General features: G+C 28.4%; 1 protein-coding gene across 1 annotated transcript in view; it reads right to left on the bottom strand.

Annotated features, from left to right (window-relative positions):
• Positions 1-26,664, bottom strand: part of LOC140041033 (receptor-type tyrosine-protein phosphatase N2-like) — a 117,191-nt gene that overhangs the window by 38,164 nt on the left and 52,363 nt on the right. Inside the window, exon 11 of the mRNA XM_072087398.1 lies at positions 17,383-17,450. Within this exon, the coding sequence (XP_071943499.1) occupies positions 17,383-17,450 (68 nt within the window). The remainder of the gene's footprint in view (positions 1-17,382; positions 17,451-26,664) is intronic.

Below are 26,664 nucleotides of genomic sequence, written 5' to 3'. Positions count from 1 at the left end.
AATCACGACGACTTTGTTGTTACTCTTGAGTGAAATTAATTGTGAAAAACACGAAATGGCAGGTAGAATGACAAAGCACTGCTTAAATTTGCTTTGCAAAAATTACAGTGCATTATCATATAAGAACAGATATGTGTGACAATTGATTGGAAATGATTTATCTGTACAATCTTTTCTATCGGTGTAAAAAGAGAATAATTAAATTATTTAGTTTCAACCCTCCGACATATTTCTAGAGAAGATGTGTGTTATAGAAAACTATGTAATACTGAAGCACTCTTAACACCTAAAACATGCACCAAAAAGTTCACATACCATTTATGGTTATTGTTGAATAAAAATGATGAATAATATTTTAGGTTTCTATTATTTTTTCCTCAGTTTATACTTGTTTGATTTTAATAGTTGAAGGTTAATTGTACATAATTCTATTAGGTATTTTTTTTGTAAATACTGTAGGTTATAGAGAAAAACCAAAGGTTACAAAACTTTGTGATGTGCTTAACTAGCCCGTGCCAACTACGGTAAGACATAAAACACTGAACGAAACCATTATAAAACAAGAATAAAAACAATAAATAGAGATAGATAGATAAAACCAAGATGAAAGATCAAATTATTTAATACAAAAATACACAGATTCATATTAAACGTCAGTAAAAACTTTTTAAATATTGGTTTATTTTTTTCTTAACACACACATAAAAAAAAATTAACATTATTTGTTGTTTTTTATATATGACTATCAGGATACATTTATTACACAACTAAGAACTAAATTAATCATCCAATCAAATGCCAGGATTTTTTTTATCATGATGAATATCTTCAAATTTAATTCTCATGGGTCCAGCAAACAAAAATTGTATTATAAAACCATGCAAGATATTAAAAAAAACCATTACAACATTTTATATAACAATTTAATGAGAATTTAGATACATTAAATTGATTTCAAATCAATTTAGAAAGATATACAAAGCAGCCGAGTCTTTTCGGTAAAGATGCAGTGCAAACTAAACTAACATAAATCAATGTATTATTATATGTACAACATATAATTTATTGTTACATGTAATAAGAATTGTTGAATGAAAAGTAAACATTCAGTAAGTCATGTAAAATTTAAGTAAACTTTTTTAAATGTTATTTTGAAATCACGTTAACTCATCATATGGTATAACAAGCTCAATAATAATTTGAAATATTGTGATGATCAATGTTGGCATTGGCCAATCCACTTACGGTTGTTTCGTGTTAAAGAAAAACGTATTTGGCGGATCGGAGCGTGCACTCTCCTCTTTTGAGTAAAAATGAAATTATGAACTACCTTTTTTTTAATCTACTTGAGAGACTTTTTAACACTATACATTTGCTATCCTCCATTTAAAAGACAATAGCTACAGAACAAAATTTAATTATAACTGCTAACAGGTACCTATTTATTCCTGCATGGGACTTCTCACATAGAACATTAATATACACATTCTAAAGAATACATTTTTGTGTGGTATTTTATCACATTTAATTAATGTATTATATGATGAAATAAAAAAAAAAAAAAAAAAATTTACACATTTAGATTTTATTTTTGCATTATACTGTATCAAATATCTATATGAATGTGCTTAATGATATAAAAAGCTATTTGGAGAAATAATTTGTTTTGAGTAGAATTACATAAATTCTTTAATTCTAGGACCATAAACTAAGGCATGTTTATTTTCACATTCTCTGTTGCGAATAGCATATGCCCTAGTAACATGCTTGTATTTATAAAAAAAAGCGATTGGAGAAGTAATTTTTTTGAGTGGAATCAAGAAAATCCTACTTACGAACGAACGGCAAGCTGAAATAATGTTCGAAAAAATGTTTATGTAGAAATTTTGAGTAGAGTAAAAATCCAATCAATCTAGTAGATTGGTACACGTCAGCTATTTCACGTGCATATATAATAAAACTGTTCATTTGAAGCATTAGTATATTCAAAGATTGTTATTGTAACATAACAAATAATCATTTACTAACTAGCGAAGATTAGATTTGAGATATGTACAAAGGGGCAAAGGTCAGTAAAATTGCCGCTGGTGGAGTAATCTAGTAAACAACACAAAGTGACAGCAAACATTAAATGTGTACACACATGTATGCCTTTTAGTCACAGGAGGTGAATTCTAATGATATTATAAAATTACATTTAATTGATCACAGTGTTCATAAAAAAACACAATATAAAAAAATGATGATTCAAGACAGGAAACATTATTTTTAGTATTAAGTTTGATAATTTTTGTAGTGATATAAGTTCATTAATCATTTGTCTTGAAAATTTATTTATAAAATTCATCTTCAACTTTTTACCTAAAAATTAGTAAAAAAAAAATATTCTTATGATTTTAAACAGTCCTCTAAATAGTTTATTTTCGGTGTTGGCTGTAGTTTTAAGAACATAAATTTCCTCTCGTTTTAAGGTGTCCTCTTAATAAGGATGTCCCTTAAATAGGGGTGTCCAAAAGGCAATGAGGGGGGGGGGGGGGTTCTACTATATATATATATTTTTTGGGTTGAAATTAGCATATTTACTATTTTTTACAATCTATTAAAGCATTATTGAGCAAACTTAGGTGAGACATATCATCTTAAAATTTAAAAGATAGGAACATTAATGTCCAACAGATGAAAAAGATAATTTAGTAAATCACAGTGACAGAGATAAACTAATTAATAAAGACAACCTATATTCATCTTTTGTCACCCATTCTTAAAATGAATTCATCTTATTAACAAATATTGATGTTTTTATATGAATGGTTGCTATAATTGTATTTATTGTGTATTCTAATTTTTATGACGAGCAATGAATTTCCTTTTTGAGGATCAATAGAAGTTATCTTATCTTATCTTATAAACAGCATATTGCTCAATCCTTTGTGAATGAATTGGCAGATTTTATGTGGCATGAACTCTGAAACCAGATATATCTAATAATAATAGAACTACTTAGAAAAAAAAGTGAAACTCTATATCGACATACACATTCATTTGTATCTTAAACAAAGCATGAATGAGGTACTTTAACGTATAATAATATTCAAATAAATGGAATATAAATATGAAATTTGATAAGAATCATTTCATATTTTGAAAAATATTCTGCTTAAATAAAAAATATTCTGGTTGATTTTCTTTTTGGAATTTTTATTTGTTATTGTTTGATGGAGTAAGAGCAGTTTTCTGTTTGGGCTCATGCCTATTACTTGCTCCTGGCAAGATGAATTGTAAAATGTACTTTATGAACTTTTGCCGAATAAATATTATTATTATTATTATTGTTTATGGATGTACTAACTGAAATAAAAGAAATGGATGAATAAATAAAAGAAATGGATGAAGGAATTAAAACCTGGCAAAATCACAGAGAGATGTATTATTTTTGTTGTGCTATGAAATTATTAATACGCCATTAAAACAATAATTTAATTAATATATAGAATAAAAAAATCGGATTGGTGGAATGTACCATAAATGGATAGGGGTGTTTTACTTTCTCCTGAAGAATTACGGTATAGTGTCTGTTTGTGTGAGTTAGTCGTAATGATAATTTGTAAAGTTATAACATCTGTGAGATTAGTTTATTAATTCAAATTTATTCTTTCCATTAGGTTTATTCCATATGGTTTTAAAATAACATTATGCAAATAAGAAATTCTGATATTAAAATTTAAATAAATTGAATTTAATCTACACTAATTGAAAATAGTTAAAACACTGTTTTCATATTTTGTTTACAATTTTAAATAGCTATAAAATGGACATTGCTTAACTGTTCATTTTGTAAAATTGCCTCTTTGTAATTTATTTGTTTGTATTAATTGAGAAGTAAAAGTAAGTGATTTTAAATTTTAAACACCAAAGATTACAATGTGGCAGAGCAGAGTTAAATGAACAACTGTACCCAGTTGTAGCATCTTTGACTAGATAATTCGATTGACGACTTTGGTGTAGTAACAGATGCTATCACTACAGATTTTTTCAAGCTCGCAAAAACATTTGTTATGCTTTCAGAAGAGTTCTCACTAAACACCACGCAAGGACGTACACACACACCACAAAGCAACTTGGTCAATCACGAGTGACGGATCTTCTAAACTGTCGCTTGTAATTGGTAAAATCACTTGCATTGTGCATAATGGAAACCAAGCTTTTGGTGCAGTAGGTGCTCTTGCAAAAAAGCGAGCTTTTGCTCTACGCTGAGCTTGCCTTAGGAAACCTCGTTTACCACCTAGAAAATCTTGAACACACATAATCTCTATAATATTAAAAGCGATTGAAGAAATTGGTTTACTTGCAAATATAATCTTTTGTGAGTAAAAGTCATGTAAACAGTAAACACCAGAGGGTGATCTATCCAGCAATTGCTGATCATTAGGGACCCTCAGAGGTTCACAAGACAAACACAAGATTCTCTACATAAATAAAGTCTTACAAGTCTTTGGGAGAGGATTGTAATTTTGTCCTTATAAAAAATTCAGACATGTGACAGGACTTAAACCCAGGATCCTTGGAGTGGTAGCCAAGCATCATAACCACCAATCCACTCCTACTGTAATAAATGTTAATAGAAAGACATAGATTTGTACACAATGAAGAAACAAATTCTACCTGTTGAACTTTCACATACATAATAATTAGCTAATCATTCTTTTGAGTATAATGGATTGAATTAGAGTCTATTCTGTGTTTGCTAGATCAAAGACCGAAGAGTCACATAATTATCGACCATGATGACCTAAATACAGTATACCCATAAAAATCTTCAGATTCCTAAAATTTAACTAATGCTACATTGCTTAGACCATATTTAATTGAAATGCAATTGATGAGGTGGGGATGACTATGGCACACAAATGGAACCCACAGAAAAGGGAAGAGGGAAAAAGGCCGACCTGGAACACCTGCTGAAGAGACCTACAGACTAACACCAATAACTAGCTTGGAAACAACAGCAATGTACATGAAAACATTATGGTATAGAAAGTATATATTTATTTATTTTTTCAAAATAATATTTAGATCATTTTCTTTTTACACCACTGAAGAATATAGTATTCAAGATATTCTAAATAAAAGATAAATACAGTACCATAAAGAATTGTGGACATCTTCATACACCACTTCACACCAAGGTGACTTGAGGATGTTGAATTTAAACACAACAGAGAAATAATTGAAAAATACTGAATTTGTTGCACACAAAATAGCAGCCAATAAAAAAATCAGAGTTTAGAACTAAATGTGTGAATAATACAAATACGAAAACATGTAGAATTAGTATATACGGTGTAATAATGACATAATTGATAGTTACATTGTGGGCTGGGCTTAGTGATGGAGCAATTGTAAACATCAATCACTGTTGTCATGAACACATTTCTCACCTGTTTCACCTATAGCCCATTAAAAATCGCACAAACAATCTCCACCAAAATCCATCGTAAATTGCAAAAAGTATATTTCGATCAAAATAAAGAGGCCAGGCATTCACATTTTGCACTCAAGTTCTTTAGCATGTAGTAGAGCGTAAAACTTTCTCTACTACTACACGCTCAGTCTGTATTTGACATTTTAAGTTGTTCTGCTTCTATTTGTAACAAACAGCTCTTTCCATTTTTAATGAAAAATACCACCGGCAAACTCTACAGATACAGTTTGTTACATTATGACTATGCAAACATAAGAAAGAGTATTTTTTAGGTTAAAAATGTTCTGAGTTACAAATAGTACATAATATCTGAAGTCATTACATGTAAAACTAGAACTAGAATCGTATCTTATTAGTGTCAAAAGTCTATCAAAGTACAGTACAATAAAATAATTAGCATTATATTATCGATTGTACTAAAGCAGTAATCATTACTTCATTATTGTAATAATTGTTAAGACATGACATATCAGACGAGACAGTTAACGCGACACTATAACTTGATTCATTCTAAACCATATAAAGTACATTTTAGAGAAACTCTAAACAAGGTTGTGGTATTGTTGAAATAAGAAGAGAAAGTAGAAAAAAAGAACTTAAAAAAAAAAGGGTAAAAAAAGGAAAAAGGAAGAAAGAAGGAAAAAATAAATAAAAAGAGAGAAGAAAAAAAAAGAAAACAAATTGAAAAAAGAAATGGAAAAGAAATAAGGAAGAAAAGAAAAAGAGAAGAAAAACGAAGAGAGAAAAAAAGGAGAAAGTAAAATTTCAGTTGAGATTCTAACTCTGCAGAAGGTGATCAGTATGTTCAAGTTTGAATTTTCCTCTTCAAAGTGATATACACAAGATCAAAAGAGGTAACATTAACTTTATAATATAATTATTTAGTAGTAATATTTATACTAGAAATATCATTACCGGTATAGTATAAATATCAAGATAGTAAAGATATTATGAAAAAATCCTCCAAATTTGTTAGGTGTTGACTGCTGAATTAAAAAGAATGATCAATGCCATGTGGTACAAAATCAACCAATCAAATGGGAAAGATATAACTTAGGCCTGTTATAAAACATAAGATAGTGTAGAAAATAACACTGCGTTGTGCATGTTCATTCATGACAAGTTGTACTTAAGATACTAATAATAGAACATGATAGTACAACCACCTTAAAAAAGATCTCTTAAATGTATTTTGTTTACTTAAAACTTCTCGAATACTCAACATAAAGAACCATACCAAATTATCTCTAATTTCTTAATGGTCACATTAAAGTAAAGACTGCCCTTTGCAATGTCAATGCCTTTGGTTTTATTGGGGTAATATTCATGTGAACTGACGTGAGCATAAATACACCCAAGTTTCGGAGTAGATACATTTTGCTAAACTTGAATACTGTAACTGCTTGCTTTCTGTGTCAACCTCTACGTCTTTTTTGTCCATTTTTTTATAACTAAAGTATAGTAGCATGCATATTGTCAACAATGGTACAAAACGAATTGTTTTCCGTTTATTTAAGGATTATGCCAGTTTGGTATTACATGATAAATATCTATTTAAAACAATAATTTAGAAACAAAATCATCAAGTATGAAAAAATAAAATGGATGAGCAGTATTTCTGAAAGAAATTTCCAAAAATGTTTTCTTAAAGCTGGTTGGAGTGATTCTTTTTACATTTTCTGATCTTTTGAATCAATTTACAAATTTAATATTTTTATGGCATTTCACTTAAGAATTTTCAATAACACAAGTGTGAAAATGCTGAATTTGTATTCATTTTCAAAATCAATTTATCAAATTTATTTAATTAAAAAAAACCTGTTGATTAAAATCCACATTTCGATTTCACAACATGTTATATTATGTAAACAATTTAGTATGCAATTTATTCTACAGTTGTGATTACATCTAAATAACGTATTTATTGAATAATATTGATTTTGTTAATGCATTCAACCTACTTGGTAAAGCATGACCGTAAGATACAATAACCAATGACATTAATTGGTCAAGCATGACCGTAAGATGCAATAACCAATGACACGAGTTTAGTGCAAATGAAGGTTCTCAAAGACTCATATAGAATACTACATGCAAAAGGTTCAATGAAGTACTGTGTCTGGATATTTCTCAAAATTATCTAAAAATATTAATATTTTTTGTTGTAAATGAATACGTCATTGATAAGAGTGAACTTTAAGATATTGTCTTAAAGATATTTTAAATAAAATGTTTATTTTCATTTTTGATGTTTCTGTATCTTCCCATGTTTCGTATTGTAATTTTATCTGTGATATTTTATCTATATTATTATATGGACAAGGAATTTCCAAAAGGATCAATAACGATAATTTGATTTGATTTTAATTTGATTATTGTTCTTAAACAAAATCAATAAATAGGCCATTCTAATGTCATTGTCAGATACAGTATTAGTTATTTATTTTGAAATGATTTAAATAATTGGATTTTCAATGTATACTAATATTGAATTAGTATGATAATAAATATTTAATATTCTATAAATTCATTTAATACAAGTAAAACCTATTATCATAATTAATATTAATAATCATGATCTAAATTAAGCTTTTTTTGGTGCATTCTATTTTTTAAAAACTTTACTTCACCAAAAAAAATCAGAAATTATCATTAAAACCTTTAAGTTGAGTCGTGACCTGATTATGTATTAGATGAGTCACAAAGTCATTTTAAATACATTCGATCATTTTACTATGCAATTCTTGAAGTTGGCTGAGAGCCAAGAAAAGGATTTAGGCATAATCTATTCGTTTTGTAGGTAACAACGATGATGATTTTGAAGATGTTGATGGTGACGATGATTATCACAATGACAATGATGATAATTATAGTGATAAGGTAATAAAAAAATGATATAGTTACAATAATAGTGATGAAACTTGATGATAAAAACGATTAATTATGTTGAAAGATGTTTTTCTCATAAAAATTACTGCTGATAAGGTAAATTAATGTATCATGATATTAATGACAATAACATCAGCATACATTGGATATTAAATTATATGATAGTTAAAAAATGGTGATACAAAATTAAAATACAAAATGATGATAATGATATGATGATAAAACTGATGCCTGTTTATGATAAAGAACACAAATTACCAAAATGAGATTGAACTGCTATATGTCTACACTGAATGAAGTATTTACAAAAAGTATATCAACTTTCCCCAATCTTGGGGCCCAAAATGTCTGATGTTCCAGAAAGTCTGAAGAATGAATTTTATATTAATTCCTGTACATCATCGGATATACAGTAATCCCACTTCGGGTCTAATCCCACCTCCTGCTTTATGTCTGATTTTACAAACAGGCGGGTATAGTCCTAGTTTTTTCTTTTGGTCTGGATGTAGGTCTCTCTGTTCAGATGAGTTCTTAGTCGCGTACAACACAACTCTATAGCTCACTATGTCGGTTGGTCTGTAAAAACTGACTCAAATTTGCTACAAGAAATCCTTACCAAACATTTTTTTTCCTGAACCAAAGTTTGAATTCAGTACAATGGGAATCCGGTTTCTATTTTTGGAAGAGTTTTTGGAATTTGCAGTCCAGTTTAAAAATGATTCTACTGCAATAACTACAATGTTTTGACATGGTCTTTAAGAGATTCTGTAATCTACCTTTATGAATTGAATTTCTAATAAAGTCGATCAGTGAAAAGACTTTATGCTACAGTAAAATACTTCTATTAATATTAATTAATAATTCATGGAGGCTATACCAATCAGTACGATGGAAATATCGGTCAAGTGAATCTGAGAATTATTAATCTATTTCCTTTGATTATGACAAGCAAAGATGGTAATAAATTATTTATTCACTTAATTTCATAATTTCCATACAATAATTCAGACAACAGGTTAATTGAGTATAACATGAATGTTGAGCATCCGTGATATAACGAGAATTATTATAATTAATCTTTTTTTGTTGATATGATAACCAAAACATACTAAAGTCTGGTGCTGGTAAACATAGTCAAGTTTAATACACTTTGTGACCAACAGGTTTTGGTTAGTTTTTAGTTTTGTTATTTCATTACGACCAGTTGGGCACGCATGGGCATGTCCCAATGAACCAATGGCATCATTTATTTTGGTGGGATAGTTCATTATTGCAAAGGGGTGGTCAAGAAATGTTTCCTTTTCATGTCATTGCTCTTTCACCATTGCTGGTTTATCCAAGTATGCACAAATTGGACAGAAAAATTCTGTTGTGATTTCAACAGGTTCTTGTAATTTCTCACGCAATAAAACAACTGCTGAAATCCCTGCGAGGTCTATCTATGTTTTTACTGAATCTCTCAAATGGTTTGTATTTGTATGAGGCTTCTCAATGCACTTTGATTATTAAATCATTAATACGGATAGAAATGAGAAAAGTAATTATTACAAAAATACAAAAGTACCACCATCATATTAATTATGATCACAGTTACTGAGCCATACATAATTATTAATTAGTTGAGGCCTAAATGAGCATTGATTGTAAAAGTATTGAAGTCAAATCCCATCAGGATTTATAAATGATGTTTTTATTACAAAATCAGCAAGCTATAAACATTTGCCTATCTATGTTCATTTTATTTCAAAAGTACACATTCAAATGAAAATGACGAATGTCAATTCTATTGTCACAGTACAGGAAACCTGTGTATTTATAAAACTATTTCTAGTTTCTGTTTTAAATAACTCTTTGATACAGTTACTGTATGTTAGATAATAGTTATATGCTGCAATATTTGCTAACGTCAATACTGTCATCATCCTCAAGCAGCTTCAGGACAATACTACATGTTGTAGGAAAGTTTTCTTTAAGCAACCATATTTTTATGCTACATTGCCCTACTTTTCTGCTAGTACTTGCCACAAGCCCTACTTCAACTCTCTAGACAGAAACCCTGTGCTAAACTTGGTTAAATCCTAAACCTACATTTTAAAGACTATAGTAGCCAAATGTAGGACACTAATTCCGATATATGTTTCCTAGGAAGGCATAAAAAGAAAAAAGACAGAAACCTGTATATCTCTTAATTATAAAAAGGATAATAGCAAACTTAAATGAGGTGAGTTTTTACTTCAATTACTTTGTCTCAAAACATGACATAGAAATTGTAAACCAACAGAGACAAGGCACCAAACTATTGCAATTTACTGTTAAAGTGATGAGATAGCTCCTGGAGATATAAATATAAAAATAGCAACAAACATAGCCTTTTTTTGTATTTTGTGTATGGAGACTTTTCTGTGCCTTCTTTAGGCAGACAGCTGGACTATGAAAAGATTGTATTGGATTGATTTGTCAGCCTTTTGAGCCTAATCAAAATGAGAAAAGGTGGAGCAGTCGCAAAAGAGGAAGCATCATTAAAACAAAGACTCCAAATGTTATATCCAACCTAATCATTCAACTGCTTTTGTTTTAATCATGAAAACTATAAAGTTTAAATCATAGGAAAGCACGAATATAGAGCTACCTAGAATATACTGCCTTCACATTCATTTTTTTTAAAGTATTATAATAGAATAATAACCTATACAGATTTGTGTCAACAATAACTAATTTTTGGCTTACTCAGAAAAATAAAAAATTATTATATTTATTATCAAAAATATATTCAAATAGTTTATTTTGTGTTTATACTAGATTTTTTAACAAAATAAATCAAATTCAAATCAAATCTAACAACTCTTTGTTACACGTAACATTCTAAGCAAAGTTGATTTGACTTATCAATGCTTTAAACAAATTTATATCAAGCCAATCGTTGTCGTAAGGTGTCACTGGGTTCATATCCGAGATGTCTTCAAAGATTAAATAACGATAAATAAGCAGCATAACGTTGTTAGACACTTGATCCTCTAACGAGAAGTAATAAATTTACCTCTTTTCTTCCGTTTCCCAGAGATCCAGTAAATTACCAGGATGTATAACTCCAACGATTAAATAATCAAATAAGTGTAAACTACATTTCAAATATCTTCAGAAGACGAAGGTTTCAAGAAATAAAATGGGTAATAAAATTGAATAAGATATATTTTATAGTTTAACAGATGTATAAATGACAAAGAATGATTCGCAATATAAGATTTATCTTGAAAGATTTTAAATTGAAGATTGATTTGTACTTTTACTGTAATCAAACTTTATGTGCATTTTGAACTATACTACCTAGGAGGATAAGATACAAATGAATAATATAGATTAGAATAGAATATATAAAATATGTTCATTTTCTTATAAACTTTCAAAATAGGACCTACAGTACTAGATCTAAGAAATTTTAAAGACATTCTCAATCTCAGATCCAAAGTTGACTTTTACTGGAGGGAAACCTTTCAGTTAAACTCTTTTATCTTCTTTTTTGCGTAAAATAAAAAAGTAAAGACGAGAATGATTCACTTGTTATATAGCATAAGTTCAATTTGATCATCTGTGTAGTTTAGGAGAAAAACTCTAGACTAGGCCTATTATGTGATATATATTGTAGCTAGCAATTTCTACTAACTAAAAGCAACATTTCAACATTCAATTCAGTACTGAACCTCCATATTTCAATTCAATAAATTTAGGATCTTTGGCACTAAGATCTTTCACAGAAATTCTCTACTTGGACAGACTTTTACAGTATCGTCATGCAATGATTAACTTTATCTATACATTCATGAGTGTTTAAAATTGGCAATTACAAGAATAATGAGATCGTAATCCAAGCAAAATAATCAAAACTCTGGTGAAAATGTCATTGGGTAAATCATGATTGCTCTTTGAAATTAACTCTTAATTGCCAGATTTCAAGGTAGAATGGGTAATCAAAAATCACCTGAAAAATAGTAAATTCATTTCCTATTTTTCTAATAAGTATTCATTTTAGATTATTAATTTTCTCGTTTAGTTTGTAAGCCTAAACTTTTCATTTTAATTTATGTTTTAAGGAAGCATTTAAGTTTATTTTTCATGCATAGTGGTTGCAAAACATAAAGAAGCCTTAGTATATTGTTTAAAGTTGCAAATAATTTTAATATTTATATTACTAATACATTCTAAATAAAGAAAAGCACTTTCCAGGTCCAAATTGTGGTATATCCAGGTGATTTATGTACTAATTTTTTAAAAATCTATGAAAAATAAAAGAGTTATTACTTGTATAGTAGTTAGTATATTAATGTATTGGAGCATATAAAAAAATGCCCATACACTGAGGGGATGGTCTTCTTAAGGCCAACAACAGGATTCTATTCTAACTCAACCTGGAAAAATACCCCAATCTCGTCCCACAATACAAACTTAGTGTAGAGGCCAGAAAATCTAGTTCAAAAATGTCCTATAATCATCTTAATGCCTCATTGTCAATTTGATTTGCCTTGATTGATTGCATTGATAAGCCTCCTGATTCATGATTCGATGTCTTTGACTCCAACATGACCCGAGTCTGCTTCGAGTCTCTTATCCTATTATTTCCTTGATTAACTTTGGATTAGAAAGCTTTGTATTTTAAGTAATTCATTTCACAATGAACTTTTCTTGTTTATCTTTATAAAGTACATTGATACTTGAGTATAAATTATAATTTAAGATGTGCGTATGTCCTGTTGTGGTATATGTGCCGTTATGGTGCATATGTGCTATTCTGGTTCTTTTGTGAATTGGTTGCTGACATATTGATATTTTCTTTCTTTCTATGTCTTTACTGCAATCTCATTTGTAAAGTTAATGTTCCTTTCTTTATAGATTTCACTCTGTCATTTTTGCAAGTTCCTTTTTGCTGTGTAATGATTGTAAAAAGGGTATCTTTTGCAGAATTTCTTGTGTTCATAAACATTTAGTTTTAGGTATTTTTAATGTCAAATACAAAAATATGTAAATTCTTAATTCATAGGCTATAAAATAAATATTATACATTTTCTCCAGGCTATAATTGGTACTGTTGGATGAAATTGAAAAAAGCGCAATAATTAACACCTAACAATGTCGTCAATGTTGTTATTTATTTAAAAATAATATTGCCAATAGAGTATTGCCAAGGTTTATCAATGGTAATGTTTTCAATATCTCAATTTTCAAGTGATTGTGTTGTTTATAACAGGTTTAATTTTCTCGCTGCTCTGGTCAACTAGCAAATGGTGGGAATTATTGGAAAAAGGACCTATAACCAGTCAAGTAAAAACTAATTCTTGTACTAACTAAGCAAATTCTGATTTTATGATGACCTAAACATTTTATCCAAACAATTTCAAACATCGATAATATAAGCTTGGTTTCCACATGGAGGATCGTAGGTGCAACGTAACTGAGTTGAACACAAGTGACAGCCTGACAATCCTTAACATCATGATTGTTAAATTTGCTTTATAGTATATGGTGTGCTTATATCTTTCCGTTGAATCCAAGTGGAAACTAAGCTATAGTTTACAAAACACAATGTAGCTAGCCTACTATACACTCCTTGAAAGAGGAGTGGATAAAATTAGCATTACTTTTGAATACATCATTATGATTTTTTGCTTTTATTGTCTTTGTACAATCAATAAGCTCCTCGACTTATATGGTACCATGTACTGTCATATATTCTCAGTCGTTAATTAGACCCTTCATTAGGTATATTGACTGAAGGCAGGTGCTAATCTTATATTAGTCATATTCAACCTGAACCAAAGAGCTGACACTACAGGTGGACTTACACCTGCCAACCTATTCACATTCTTTCATATCAATTGTTATGCAAATTTTGTACTTCATCTTGTGAATAGTGCAGTCGGAAGTTCTGCGCCTTTTGAATCAAAGAGTGAATTTCAACTTAAACTATCTTATAAATCAACAACTCATATGGAAACTTAATTGAAAATGTCTCAGGGATGGAGAACCAGCCTCATGCTCCCAAATGACATCTCTACGGGGACACTTTGTTGGGTAATTGTACTGTATTTCACTTTATTTAAACATTGATTTTTACCAACACAATTTACATAGAAATAAACTGTAATACCATTTTAAATGTTGCAGACTATTTAGTTGGAATTACTAACATCAAAAATACATTCACAAACATACAAATCAACAAACCAATTTGGAAAGAAAATCACTAATATAAACCACATCTTATTCTTCTAACAAAAAAAAAATTTTATCACGTGGCATGATTTTGATAAGATGCAAACCAGATATACAGAAAAACCTCTATTAAACATTGATATTCTGATCAGTGCTAATTATGGATCTTAAAGTTTTAATACGAAAGTTCAAATTATAGTTCTGTATTCTATTAGCTTCATGTACTGTAACCATGATTATAACAATCTATCTTACATGGTTGATAATGTTGAGCAACTTTATAATTTAGATATACATTTTTTTTAAAGAATCTTAAAGAATTTTGATAATTTTCAACTGTACAAAGAAAATTACATTAAATCAGAAATTAGAAAATATATAAATACATATTAAATGTCATGCAAATTTATGCACATAAAATTCTTTTAAAACCTAAGGCATATGTTTCATGGAACATTGAATTGAAACCAAAATAAATAGGCCTTGAAATGAAAAATAAATCATTCCCTCCTGAATATATATAACAAAAAAAATTAAAACTGCACCGAGGAAGGGCTGTGTTTCTCAAAAGCTCTGCATTTTTTTTTGGCTGTTTTTACTTTATTGATTTGATTTAGTTTTTTGCTTATTTTATTTCGTATCTCCATTGAGATCCATTCACCGACAGCAATGACATTTTTTCAGTAATTTTCCTTTGATTATATAAAAATTAAAATATATTAATAAAAAAATAATATAATAAATATTTTCGGTATTAGTATATTTCATTAAACTGAATGCAATATGCATTAAAGTTCTTTTCTGAAATTTTAATTTTAATATATTTTACATGTATTGAAGAGATAAAGAAATAAATTATGAAAAGATTTTTACTTAAATTTGTGATAGAAAATTAAGCTTTAGTGTGGTCAAATTTCAATTATGTTAAAATTAATGTTAATGTCAACACAACAACTCACATTACATGAGGTTACTGAAATTATAATCTATTTTACATTGAAGGGATAAAGAAAAAAATTATGAAAAGACTTGAGATCAATTATCTGTAGTATATGATCTAAAGTATCACATAATCAATCTATTAGGGGCCATTTTTTTGGAAATTTTTGCGGAATGAAATCCTAAAGACTGGCTTTTTTCTTGCTGTAAAATGATTAGTAAATTTTATGATACAAAAAAATAATCAATAAACCTGGTTGGTAAGATTTGCTTTTTTCACAAATAAAAAGACAAATAATTATCTTGCTATACTACTTAATTTAATTGTATGTATAAATGAATTATCTACTATTGACCAGTGGCCTACATATTGTTGAATAAATGATATGATGATGACGATGATGATAATGATGATACACCAGAATTTCTGTGTCATAATAGACCTAAAGTTAATTGCGCCGCAATCACAGAGGCAGTGGTTCATTTCATAAGACATTAAACTACTAAACTAATCTCCCTTGAAAATTATTCATAAACATAATAACATATATCATCTACAAAAAATGAAATATAAAAAAATAAGTTTAATTTAATACTAGGTATACAAACAAAAAAATTCATATTGAAAACCATATTTTAACTCAAAACCACATAGTAAATTTAAACTTAAAACAATTTTCAAATTTATATAAAAATTTATAATAAAAGCTCATGAAATTATAAATCTATGAAAGATGAAATCACAATTCAGATTTTTAATGCGTAGGAGTTGAGTATGGTTGTCTAAAATCAGCATGTATGCAAAACAATATGTACAATGTTGTAATGAATATCATAGAAACAATGCTTAGTATTATTAACTTATTCTCACAGGAACAATTTGAACTCTGCAATAAAGAAATACTTAATTATTATGGATATTTTTTCCAATTTACCGTTATCATTAACGGTTGAAATAACACTTTCACTTAAAAACGCATCACATTAAGGCAACCTGTATGGTCGTGTTAATAATTATCCTCAGCATTGATAAAAAAATAATCGACGGTAAGTAAACAGAGCTAATGTATTCTAAGTTATGACTAGGATTGCGAGAACCCACCGCTTGGTAGTTTATTCTATTATTCTTCTCTACTTACCAGCTGGCCGGCGTGCCACACCCTAGATGCAAAAACATATATCCATCAATCAACTATAGAGGGCTCACTTGACAAACACAACCCGTGATTTGTATTTATCATAAAACATTACATTTAGATAAATCAAAACCGATGTATTTATACATGCTTCATAATTTTTTTTAAATTTTCAGATAAATTCTAATTTAATTTACATAAAATATTATTTTGAATTTGATTGTTTCACACATTGTATAGAAATAAAATAAAATGGTGTTGAAAAAAAAAACAAGCAATTTATTTCAATCATAATTAATTAATTCTATTTGGGATACAGTAATACTAATATACACTGTTCAAATAATGAATAATAATCTTTAATGGTAAACTTTAAAAAGAAAACTAAAAAACAAAACAAAATGATTGTGCATAATGGTATTAACAGTAGGGACGATTGTAAGAAAACTGCTACAGTTAAATATTCTCAACAGTTAAAATAATAACATAATAATTAAGTAAGCACCACAAATAAGCATCATGGTTGAGTAAGCATAACAACTAAATAACTGCCGTAGTTAAATATGTGGCGTAATCAAACCATAGTTTAAATCATCTCCACAATCAAAATAAGAATCACAATGAAACTTTAGAAGTTGATAACCACTTGATCCTTTACATTATGCATGGTTAAATATGATAATAATAATAATAAAATATAGTATATGATGAATAAATATTTAAGTAACTCACCCCAGATCCTGCACCTGTCATTCTGATTGTTGGGCCTAGTCTCTTGTGCAATTCCACTCCAAGTTGTGCTGAAAACAGAAACGCAAACACAATAACGTTATCGAATCAATAAGTAATTTCCTAGAGGGAACAAGGAGAACCCTCAAAATAAGGTCAGTAAATCCGAAAAATAAGAACAAAATTAAATGATTGAAATATTAATGTTAAAAAAATATCAAACATCATGATTTGAATTGCATTATGGGATATTTATGACATTGTTTATTAAAAACTGGCAAGATTATCTCAAATTCTGTATTGATTCCAAGATAATGAGATTTGATAATCAATGAAGTTTAGTTAATTTAGCAGAATGAATGGAGGACTTCATTTACATAAAGACGTCAAGGTAATTGACTATAACTTATATGTGTACAGTACTTCTATTCTTCATGATGTTAGAATGATTTTAATTAAAACTCCATTGTATCAAAACCTGTAGGTTGAAGCTATGCTTCTGAGATTCCTCCTTTTCATTCTTTTTTTTCTCTTTGTATTATTCTATATTATGCTATTTATGTTTTTTGAGAATGGAGATAAAGAAAGAATAGATAAAGATAGTCAATTAGGAGAGTTTTAACAAAATTGAACCAAAGAGTTAAATAAAAACATGGATGCTTTTTGACCATAATATATTTATTGGACTGTATATGCTGTAGGAACTCGCACAACTTTAAATGTGTATGTTAAAAGCTACTGATTTGCTTATTCGAACGTTGCATTGAGAAACTAGAATTATGTATCAATAGACTAGTATTTTTCAATACATGTAGTAGTCGCACTTTATATCAAGCTATTATACCCCAATAAATGAGACTCTGTATCATGACTAAAGTGTTTGAAAACAATAAAAGCAAGAATCAGAACAGGTTAAAACATCAACAGATTTGGATAATGCTACCTTAAGGCACAGAAATAACAGAAAGGAGAAAATGAATAGATCAAAAGACAATAACATAGAAATACAGCAAGAGAGAAACAAAACACAGCAATGGCATAAATTGTAAAGGTTAAATATTACCCTCTAAAGTATCTTTGAAATCTCAATTGTAAATATAACATATTAGTCCATTAAAATAGGAAAAAAGAAAACATTTCACAAAATGGCCAATTAGTCTTATGTTTGCTAATATAGAACAATGTAACTTAAAGTAAAAATTGGTTATACTTATTAGATTTCACACCTACACAGTTCTTAATTCCTATGTAGAATATCAAAAAATATTAAACATTGAATCTGCATATATATAAAAAGTATACAATAATGGGACTGGACTAGATCCTTTACAGAAAGAAAGTTAACTTAAAGGGTTACAGGTCAAAAAAGAAGAAGAAAAAATGCCATAAAAAAGACAAAAACAATGTAAGATGCAATTCTAAACTTAATATTAAAGTCAAGTTCTTTATAGTCCCATTTTTTCTCTATAAAACACCTTATAGTGTTTTCAATGAATACTGATTTTAAGTTGCAAAAATTATTAATATTAACTTTAAATCTACGGCACAATGTGTCAGATATTGAAAATACTCTCTATCAAAGGTATAAGCACCTACAGGTAAATAAAAGAACATATTCATCATTTTGACACTTTTTAATATCAATTTTTGTCTAAGATTGATTTGTTCTTTTTTTATGAAAAGAAAAAAAGTGCAATACAATAAAATGATTAAAAAGTTGGAAACAAATGTAAAATTTAATTTTTTTTTTTAGATAAAAACAAATATTGACAACTTAAGATAATACTAAGTAATTTGTACAAAAGTCTTAATTATGTTTATAATTCAATTGTTCAAAGTAAAAACAAAACAAATAAGAAAAAAAACTACAATAAGAAATTATGCGTAGCCATTATAGGAAGGTAATTCAAGGAATTTCACTGTCGGGGAACTTTCCCAACAAATATTCTTGTTTACACTGAGTCAATACATTAATCTTCATTCCTTGTTCTCCCTTAAAAAGCCATCCAAAATTAAAATGATTTTCCAACAGTAAATAAATAAATCTAATATCATATATGTTAAAAATCTGAATATTTGAAAATATGATTTATATGAAATCAAAAAATCTCCTAGTAGTATATAGTCATCCACTATTACTATATTACAAATTGAAAATGAAAACACTGAATTTTTTAAATAATGTATTTTATATTTATCTCCATTCTTTTAAAGTAGATTTATCAATTCTCATTTAGTGCTTCATATTAGGTTGAGATTTCAGTGTTATGAATTGAAATATGCATTATTATATGATGATGATCATAGTTGTCTATTTTATTTTTCTGTTGATGAATAATATGGTAATAAAAAAAAAATCTGTTTAGAAATGCTAAAATTGTATTGTCTCCTAAAAACTGACTTTGAATATACTGTAGGCCATTTTGTAGTCAGTTATTTCCTTTCATAAAAAAATAAATAATTATTTCAAGTATAAAACGACTAAATAAACTGTTAAATTTAACCAAAAAGTCATTCAATGATATTTTTGCTTTCAATTAGTTTTTTTCAGGTAAATATATATATATTTTTTTCTAATTTTTGGTCAAAGTGAATATAATAAATAGTATGTGACATTAAAATGCCATATTAAAAAAAAAAACAAAAACAAACCTTACTACATTTGTAGTTCATGAATAATACACAGAGCAGTAAAAAAATGCCATACTTAAAAAAATACAAGAAAAACAAACCCTTACTACATTTGTAGTAATACACAAAGCAGTAAAAAAAATCTTAGAAAAAAACAAGAAATATTAAGTCAATAAATTCGACTAATAAAAGAAAAAAATCTCTTTATTCTTACTTCGGAAAACTATACAGTATAAGCCTGTAATCCTAAGTTTTCATATTGATTAATATCAGCGAGTATACCTGTTTAAAACAGAACAAAATATATATCTAAGTAGTTAGTTTAGAAGAGATAAGTCTTGCAAAATGACTTAGATTTAAAAGTATGACCACTAGGGTTTCAGGTTATATGACTAGTAATTTCAAAGATTCAAAATAACCCTGGTAAGTGACAGCAATAGGAGATATATGCATCAGAAGAGGCTGAAAGAGTTTAGGAGACATGGACAGATTAGTTTTAATGTTCGTTTCTCTAGAAGTTTCAATCAAGTCCTACATATCATTATTTGTGAATCTTTAGTCTTCGCTATATTTTATTTTTTACAGTGACATAGTTATCAAAAAACTAACAAACAATTGTTAAACAGTGAAATTTGTACCAAATATGGAGTGATTATATGTTGATTAAATGTATTTAATCACGATTGGAGTAGATTTTGATAATTTTTTAAAGAATATTTATTTATATTGTCTCTTTCGCTTATTTTTTTACACCACATTTACTGTATAAACATTATCAATTTTAAAATGTTATCACTTTAACAGACACTACCATCTTAACATTTCATCACTTTAACAGATATTACCAATGTTAAAATTTACATTACGAAAGATTATTATCAATTTTGTTAATATTTCCTCACTTCAATAAACCATCCATCAATGTTACCTTTCCATTATACCCACAACATTATAAATTTCAATTAATTAATTAATTACCTCACATACCGTACATTACTGTATCAATTAATTAATTCATTCATCATTTCATGCCTATAATTATCAAAAAAAAGTATTACAATTTCATCACCCTACAGACATATCAATGTTGCAAAAATCACCTTGAATCAATGTTATCATTTTCAATGTATCAAACTTCATCATTAATGTTAAACTTTTTTTAAACAGTTTAAACTAGCGTTTTACCACCTCTCAAACATGATCAGACGTGTTAACATTTCATCAGCCACCTTAAAACATGTTCAATGTCAACATTTTATCTTCACAAACAGTATAATGTTAACAACACCTTTTATCATCGATAACACGAGCAAGAATTACATTTTAGCATTACAATCCAATAGCTTAATATTCAAATCTACAAATAAAATGATAATCAAGGCTGTGTTTTATTACACAAGCCATTAAAATTGCATCAAAATAAATGTTAAGTCTGTGATTAATGAGGATGAAAAGGGTCCAACAAGGAACTGTGTGGCAATACATATTCATTAAGGTGACATGATTAATTGCGAGCTATCATACACTTAGAATATAAATTGCTATTATGTTAGAACAAAGACAATGTGTAATTGTTACATTGCTCCATGTATTTGAAATTGCACTATTTGATTACAGATACAGTTCTTTAAATATTACAATTTATCTATATCATACAGTATGCTTAATTCTTTACGGTATTGTGATGTAAAGTAAATTTTAAAAACGTAAATGTTGTTTTTATTAGTCTTCTAGAGGTAAGACCAGATCAGTGACTGCACAGCTGTTTCCAACTGGGACCTCTAATTACGATATCCGACAAAAAAAAAAAGATCACCACCATATTTGGGCACAAACTAGTTTGATAGTGTAGACAGAGCTTTATATTACTAATAGTCAACTAAAAATGTTACACAAATATATCTGATATGTTACACATACCATATTAACAGTTTGTCAAAAACAGATATCAAAAAGTATTTTGTAATTTCACTTTAACTGTCATAACGGTGGTGCATATGCCCCTGTGGCACTGACATCTGCATCCTCCCCTGATCCATATTTATCTCCTGGCAGATCAAACTAAAATGTCTTAGATCGCAAATGGTTTTTTTATTCTTCTTCTACCTGCCATTCAACTAGCAAATGAAGGCTTAAATTAAAGACAAATAACCTCTGTAACGTTGAAGTGAAGAATTAGCAAAAATTAGAAAGAAATTTTGATTCAACAGACTTAAATTTATGAAAGAAATTATTTGTGTGAGAAGCAAAGAGAAAAAGAGGTGGACAGAGTAATATCACTATGGACTATAAAATCATATAAAATAATGGAGGCTTTAATACAGGTCTGGTGGTCCTCCTCTTTCAACACAAATGGTGGAAAGAATAGACATTTTTAAAAAGGAATGTTCATCTTCTATCAAAAGATATACCACAAAGTTTTCCATCAACAACATTTGACAAACAAGTGTGATGTGCCCAAATATGGTAGTCATATGACATCATTATGTTCATATATAGGCACATCACCTATTTTTGTCATATAAAGTTTGATAGTGTGGACCAAGCTTAAGAAGCATGCATACAAAAGATCCCAAAGAAAGCCAAAATAGTAATGGTAATAGATAGAGCAAAAACAAAAACAAAAAATACTTATTGTTTTACCAGAAAAAGAAAACAACTGCTACAAAATAATATTGATATCTTAACCAGGGAGTTGTAAACTCCCTGTCTTAACTAACTTTTCCCCTCAAGGCCTCTTTGCTAGACTCCAAGTGGAGTGTTCCAGAAGATCTAACAAGTACCACTTTAAAATGTTTTGCTATTTGGTGGCAGATTTAAATGTCATTTTATTGGCAAAAGAAAGAATAGAATAGAAAGCATAGTAGTGATATTATGGTGTACCGTTTTAATGTTTTACATTGACTTGCACAACGGATCATTATCATGATTCTTGATTCCCTTTCTCTTTTTACTCCTGGAGGGAGGTTGAAAATAGCTCTTGTTTTATAAATAAAATTGTATTTATTTATTATTTATTTGTGGTATTTTTCCAATTCATTACAAAGATTCACTTTTAGATTTTTGTTGTTTTGCAGAGATATGTGGTTTTGAATAAATAGCTTTTTGTCAATAATATTACATTTCATAAGGTTAATAACCTTGTCACCAGTCATGTTTGTGAGACAATGTTTGACCATTCACTATGAATGCCCACGCAATGGAATATGTACTGTATAATGAACATCACAATTTTAAGGTCATTAAACTTTTACAAAAATTGTCTTAACTTATTATAATATAATTTTTAAGTTATTTGTTATTTAATATCTTACATTATGGCAGAAAGAAATCGGTAAACAGCTGCCATAAAAAATGTACTTTAGTAGACTATATTGATAGATCAATAATCTGTGTACATAAAAACATTAATAGTAGTGACACTTTTTTTGTATATTTTCAGTAGTCATTACATATTTAATAAATGATTTTCTATATTTTAGAGATGAGATGATGATGTTTAACAAGAAAAATGTCATTGAATGGCCTTAGGATGGTGTGAATATTCAAAAGTTCATCAAAAAAAAATATCGAAATTATCAACCAAAAAATATTGAAATTGATAATTAAGATTTTATGATTTTCAAGATGTCTTAAAAAAAAGTTTGATACTTTTGAACTATTACAACTGTTTACAAATAAATCATCTACTTCTTTTTTACTTTGCATTTTAATGTCTCGCACACGTGAATAACCTTTTGAAAAGTTAGTGTCAACGTCTTTTAAATGCTCCGACAAAATCCATTAAACGGCGAACACCAAACGCATAAGGTTGTAGTTAAAGGCAGTTAGAATTCAATAATTACCACAAAGAAAATTTAAAATAATATTCATTTATACCTGGTTATAGCAGTTTATTTTGACATACCATTATTTGAAATAATTACTGCACAATACAGACAATGGTACGTATGTTCTGTCAACAGGAAGTTGATTAAGATTAAAGTAGATAATTATGCGTACATTAAGTATCTTGGGCGGCATAAGAAAACATCTTCAAGATTGGTTCCCGAAGGTTTAAATTTACTTACTTATCATTTGTATTAATAAGAAGTACATTTTCAAATAGCTTTGAGATTGAATCTTGATGCCTTTAATGTGTTTTTGTAGTATTATATATCATTATGTATAATTTATAAAAAAAAAGTTGCAGTTTATCCGTATTAAGACAAAGAATGTATAAATCAATTTTACAGTTTTCTAAACATAATTTAAAGAAAATTATCACGTATTGTATAAAATTGTTTTTATACATTCAATTAAAATACAATTACAGTACCAGATTTAATTTAGTATTTCATTACGAAAGTTTTTACATGTAACTCTTAGATAGTATTTGATTAATTATTCTTAACATTAAAGATTTTAAACTCATGAAATAAGAAGGCTTGATTGTTACTAGATAAAAGAAGTAACATACAGGAGAATCAAACATATTGTACACAGAAGATGAAGGGTACAATTTACAAATATTGGAAAAGTACAAATTCAAATGTCGCAATGGAATGATAATGGAAATCCACACAAAAGCTGAAGGGTGACATTATATATTAGAGAAGAAAACTAGAACATTAGACAAAGACTTTCCACAAAAAACAACAATATGACATCAGCAAAAATTAGAAGAATTGGAACAACGCTGCATTTGCAAGATGGCTTGAAGACTAAAGGGATAAATGTTAGATACCATAGTTGCTATTTCAATTTCATCTTAATTTCACAAAAATATATTATTCTGATGAATTAATACTTGAGATTTTTGAGTGGGCGATGTTACGTGACACAGATCTGGATAAACCAAGGTATTGTCATTGCAAATTTGATATTTTAATAATATATTCCAGCTGAAATGAACTAGAACTTGCCAATCAAAGTGTATTATTATTATTTTATCAAGTTTTAATTCAGATTTTTACTGTTTGTCTTTCTGTACTTGCAAAGTAAATATTTCTGCTGAATCTTCAATTTTCTGAAAAGGTCTATCTTTACACAGCAATCAAGTACTTTTTGGTTCTAATAACCATTAAAAAAAAAAAAATTAGAGACTATGCTTCACGTAAAACAATTAATAGGGTTCTTTATAACTATGTCATGATGTTATATAATGTGACCTATAGATGGAAGTCATACTGACCTTTATAACTATAATGTCTATTGGAAAGTTTGATTGGAAAATATTAGCTAGTATAAGTCTTAAGTCTTGGTTAAAGATCTGTTCTTTCAGAGAGCTGTCTAACTTTAATATTAATATTAGGTTTCAAACTATAGATTATATTGTAGCTGATCCTTACTTATTATTATTATACTTACACATTGTTGATACTTGATAGGTCAAATACGGTAATGAAATTTTCATAGCATTGTACTAATTAATTTGTATAACAGAAGCATGTAAAAAATGACTGTATGTAAAGGTCTTTTATTGTCCCAATAAACTGTTTTACGATGTCATATACTATCTTCTTCGTCTCACAATGAATAATTGGCATAGAGATGAACTATGCAAGTCCTCTACTTATATGCTCTTGAAAATCTTATACAATATATCAACTTTAAACCAAGATGACAAACACATTTTTTCCCAACATCTATTGACATGCACTTTTTTGTGATAAATAATTGGCTAATCCAATGATAAACACTAATCTCTTATGGTGCAATAATCTCCCACGATGCTCTAATCTTCCATGATACACAAAATCACCCATGATATATTTCATCATATAATAGTTTGTATTCTTTCATGCACCATGCTAAGGACATGACCCAACTATAAAGTAACGATACATCGCCAATACATTAATCTATAATGTGTCCCATGACAACTTGTCTGGTGACAATCATATTGTCCTTTATTTAATGATGTACCCAATGCAAATACATCTACCAGTGGCACATAATACATTTTCGTGATCATGTATTGGTCCCATGATGTTAAGCTTTTGATTGTGAAGATTAATGACATCCTCTAATTGACAACATTATTATGTGATAATCTAGCAGCATCACCTGCTCAGACCAATAGTAGACCTCTACATTTTCTATCATCATTATCTATTACAAAACAGTCCAGTGGAAAATATAGTATGTATATAAATTATGTTCAATTCTGAGATAGGCGTACGCAATGCAAAAACCATTGTGGAAATAACTGTCTTAAATACGTCCCCTGCTATCTCAGATTTTCTAGAAAACGTTAATTGATTAGAAATATATAACACTACAAACGGAATTGTTTGTTTAATAATAGTCACTTTTGGATTCACAGCCTCTCATATAATAAATATAAGTAAATGTATGATGTACTGTACAGTACTAAAGCAAAGTGAGATGCAATCAATAGGAACACTTGTCTCATATGGTCCTTGGTTCAAATCCGTTCATGTCTTCTAGTGACAAAAAGGCTTGTTCTAAAACCTGTAGAACATCTTGTATAATCAACTTTCAATCTTTAATCTTAACTATTTCAATTTGTATTCATCTTATGTAGTTTGATATTAATTAACTTTTATATGATTTTCTTGATATTTTCTAAAAGAAATTTAAGTTGAGCTTTCTTTTCTTCTTTTTTATATTGATATTTTTATGCTTTTTACTATATTTTCTTAAGCATGA

The sequence above is a fragment of the Antedon mediterranea genome, chromosome 1 (assembly GCF_964355755.1).
Source record: "Antedon mediterranea chromosome 1, ecAntMedi1.1, whole genome shotgun sequence".
NCBI classification, from domain to species: domain Eukaryota; kingdom Metazoa; phylum Echinodermata; class Crinoidea; order Comatulida; family Antedonidae; genus Antedon; species Antedon mediterranea.
This window is presented reverse-complemented; position numbering and strand designations above follow the sequence as displayed.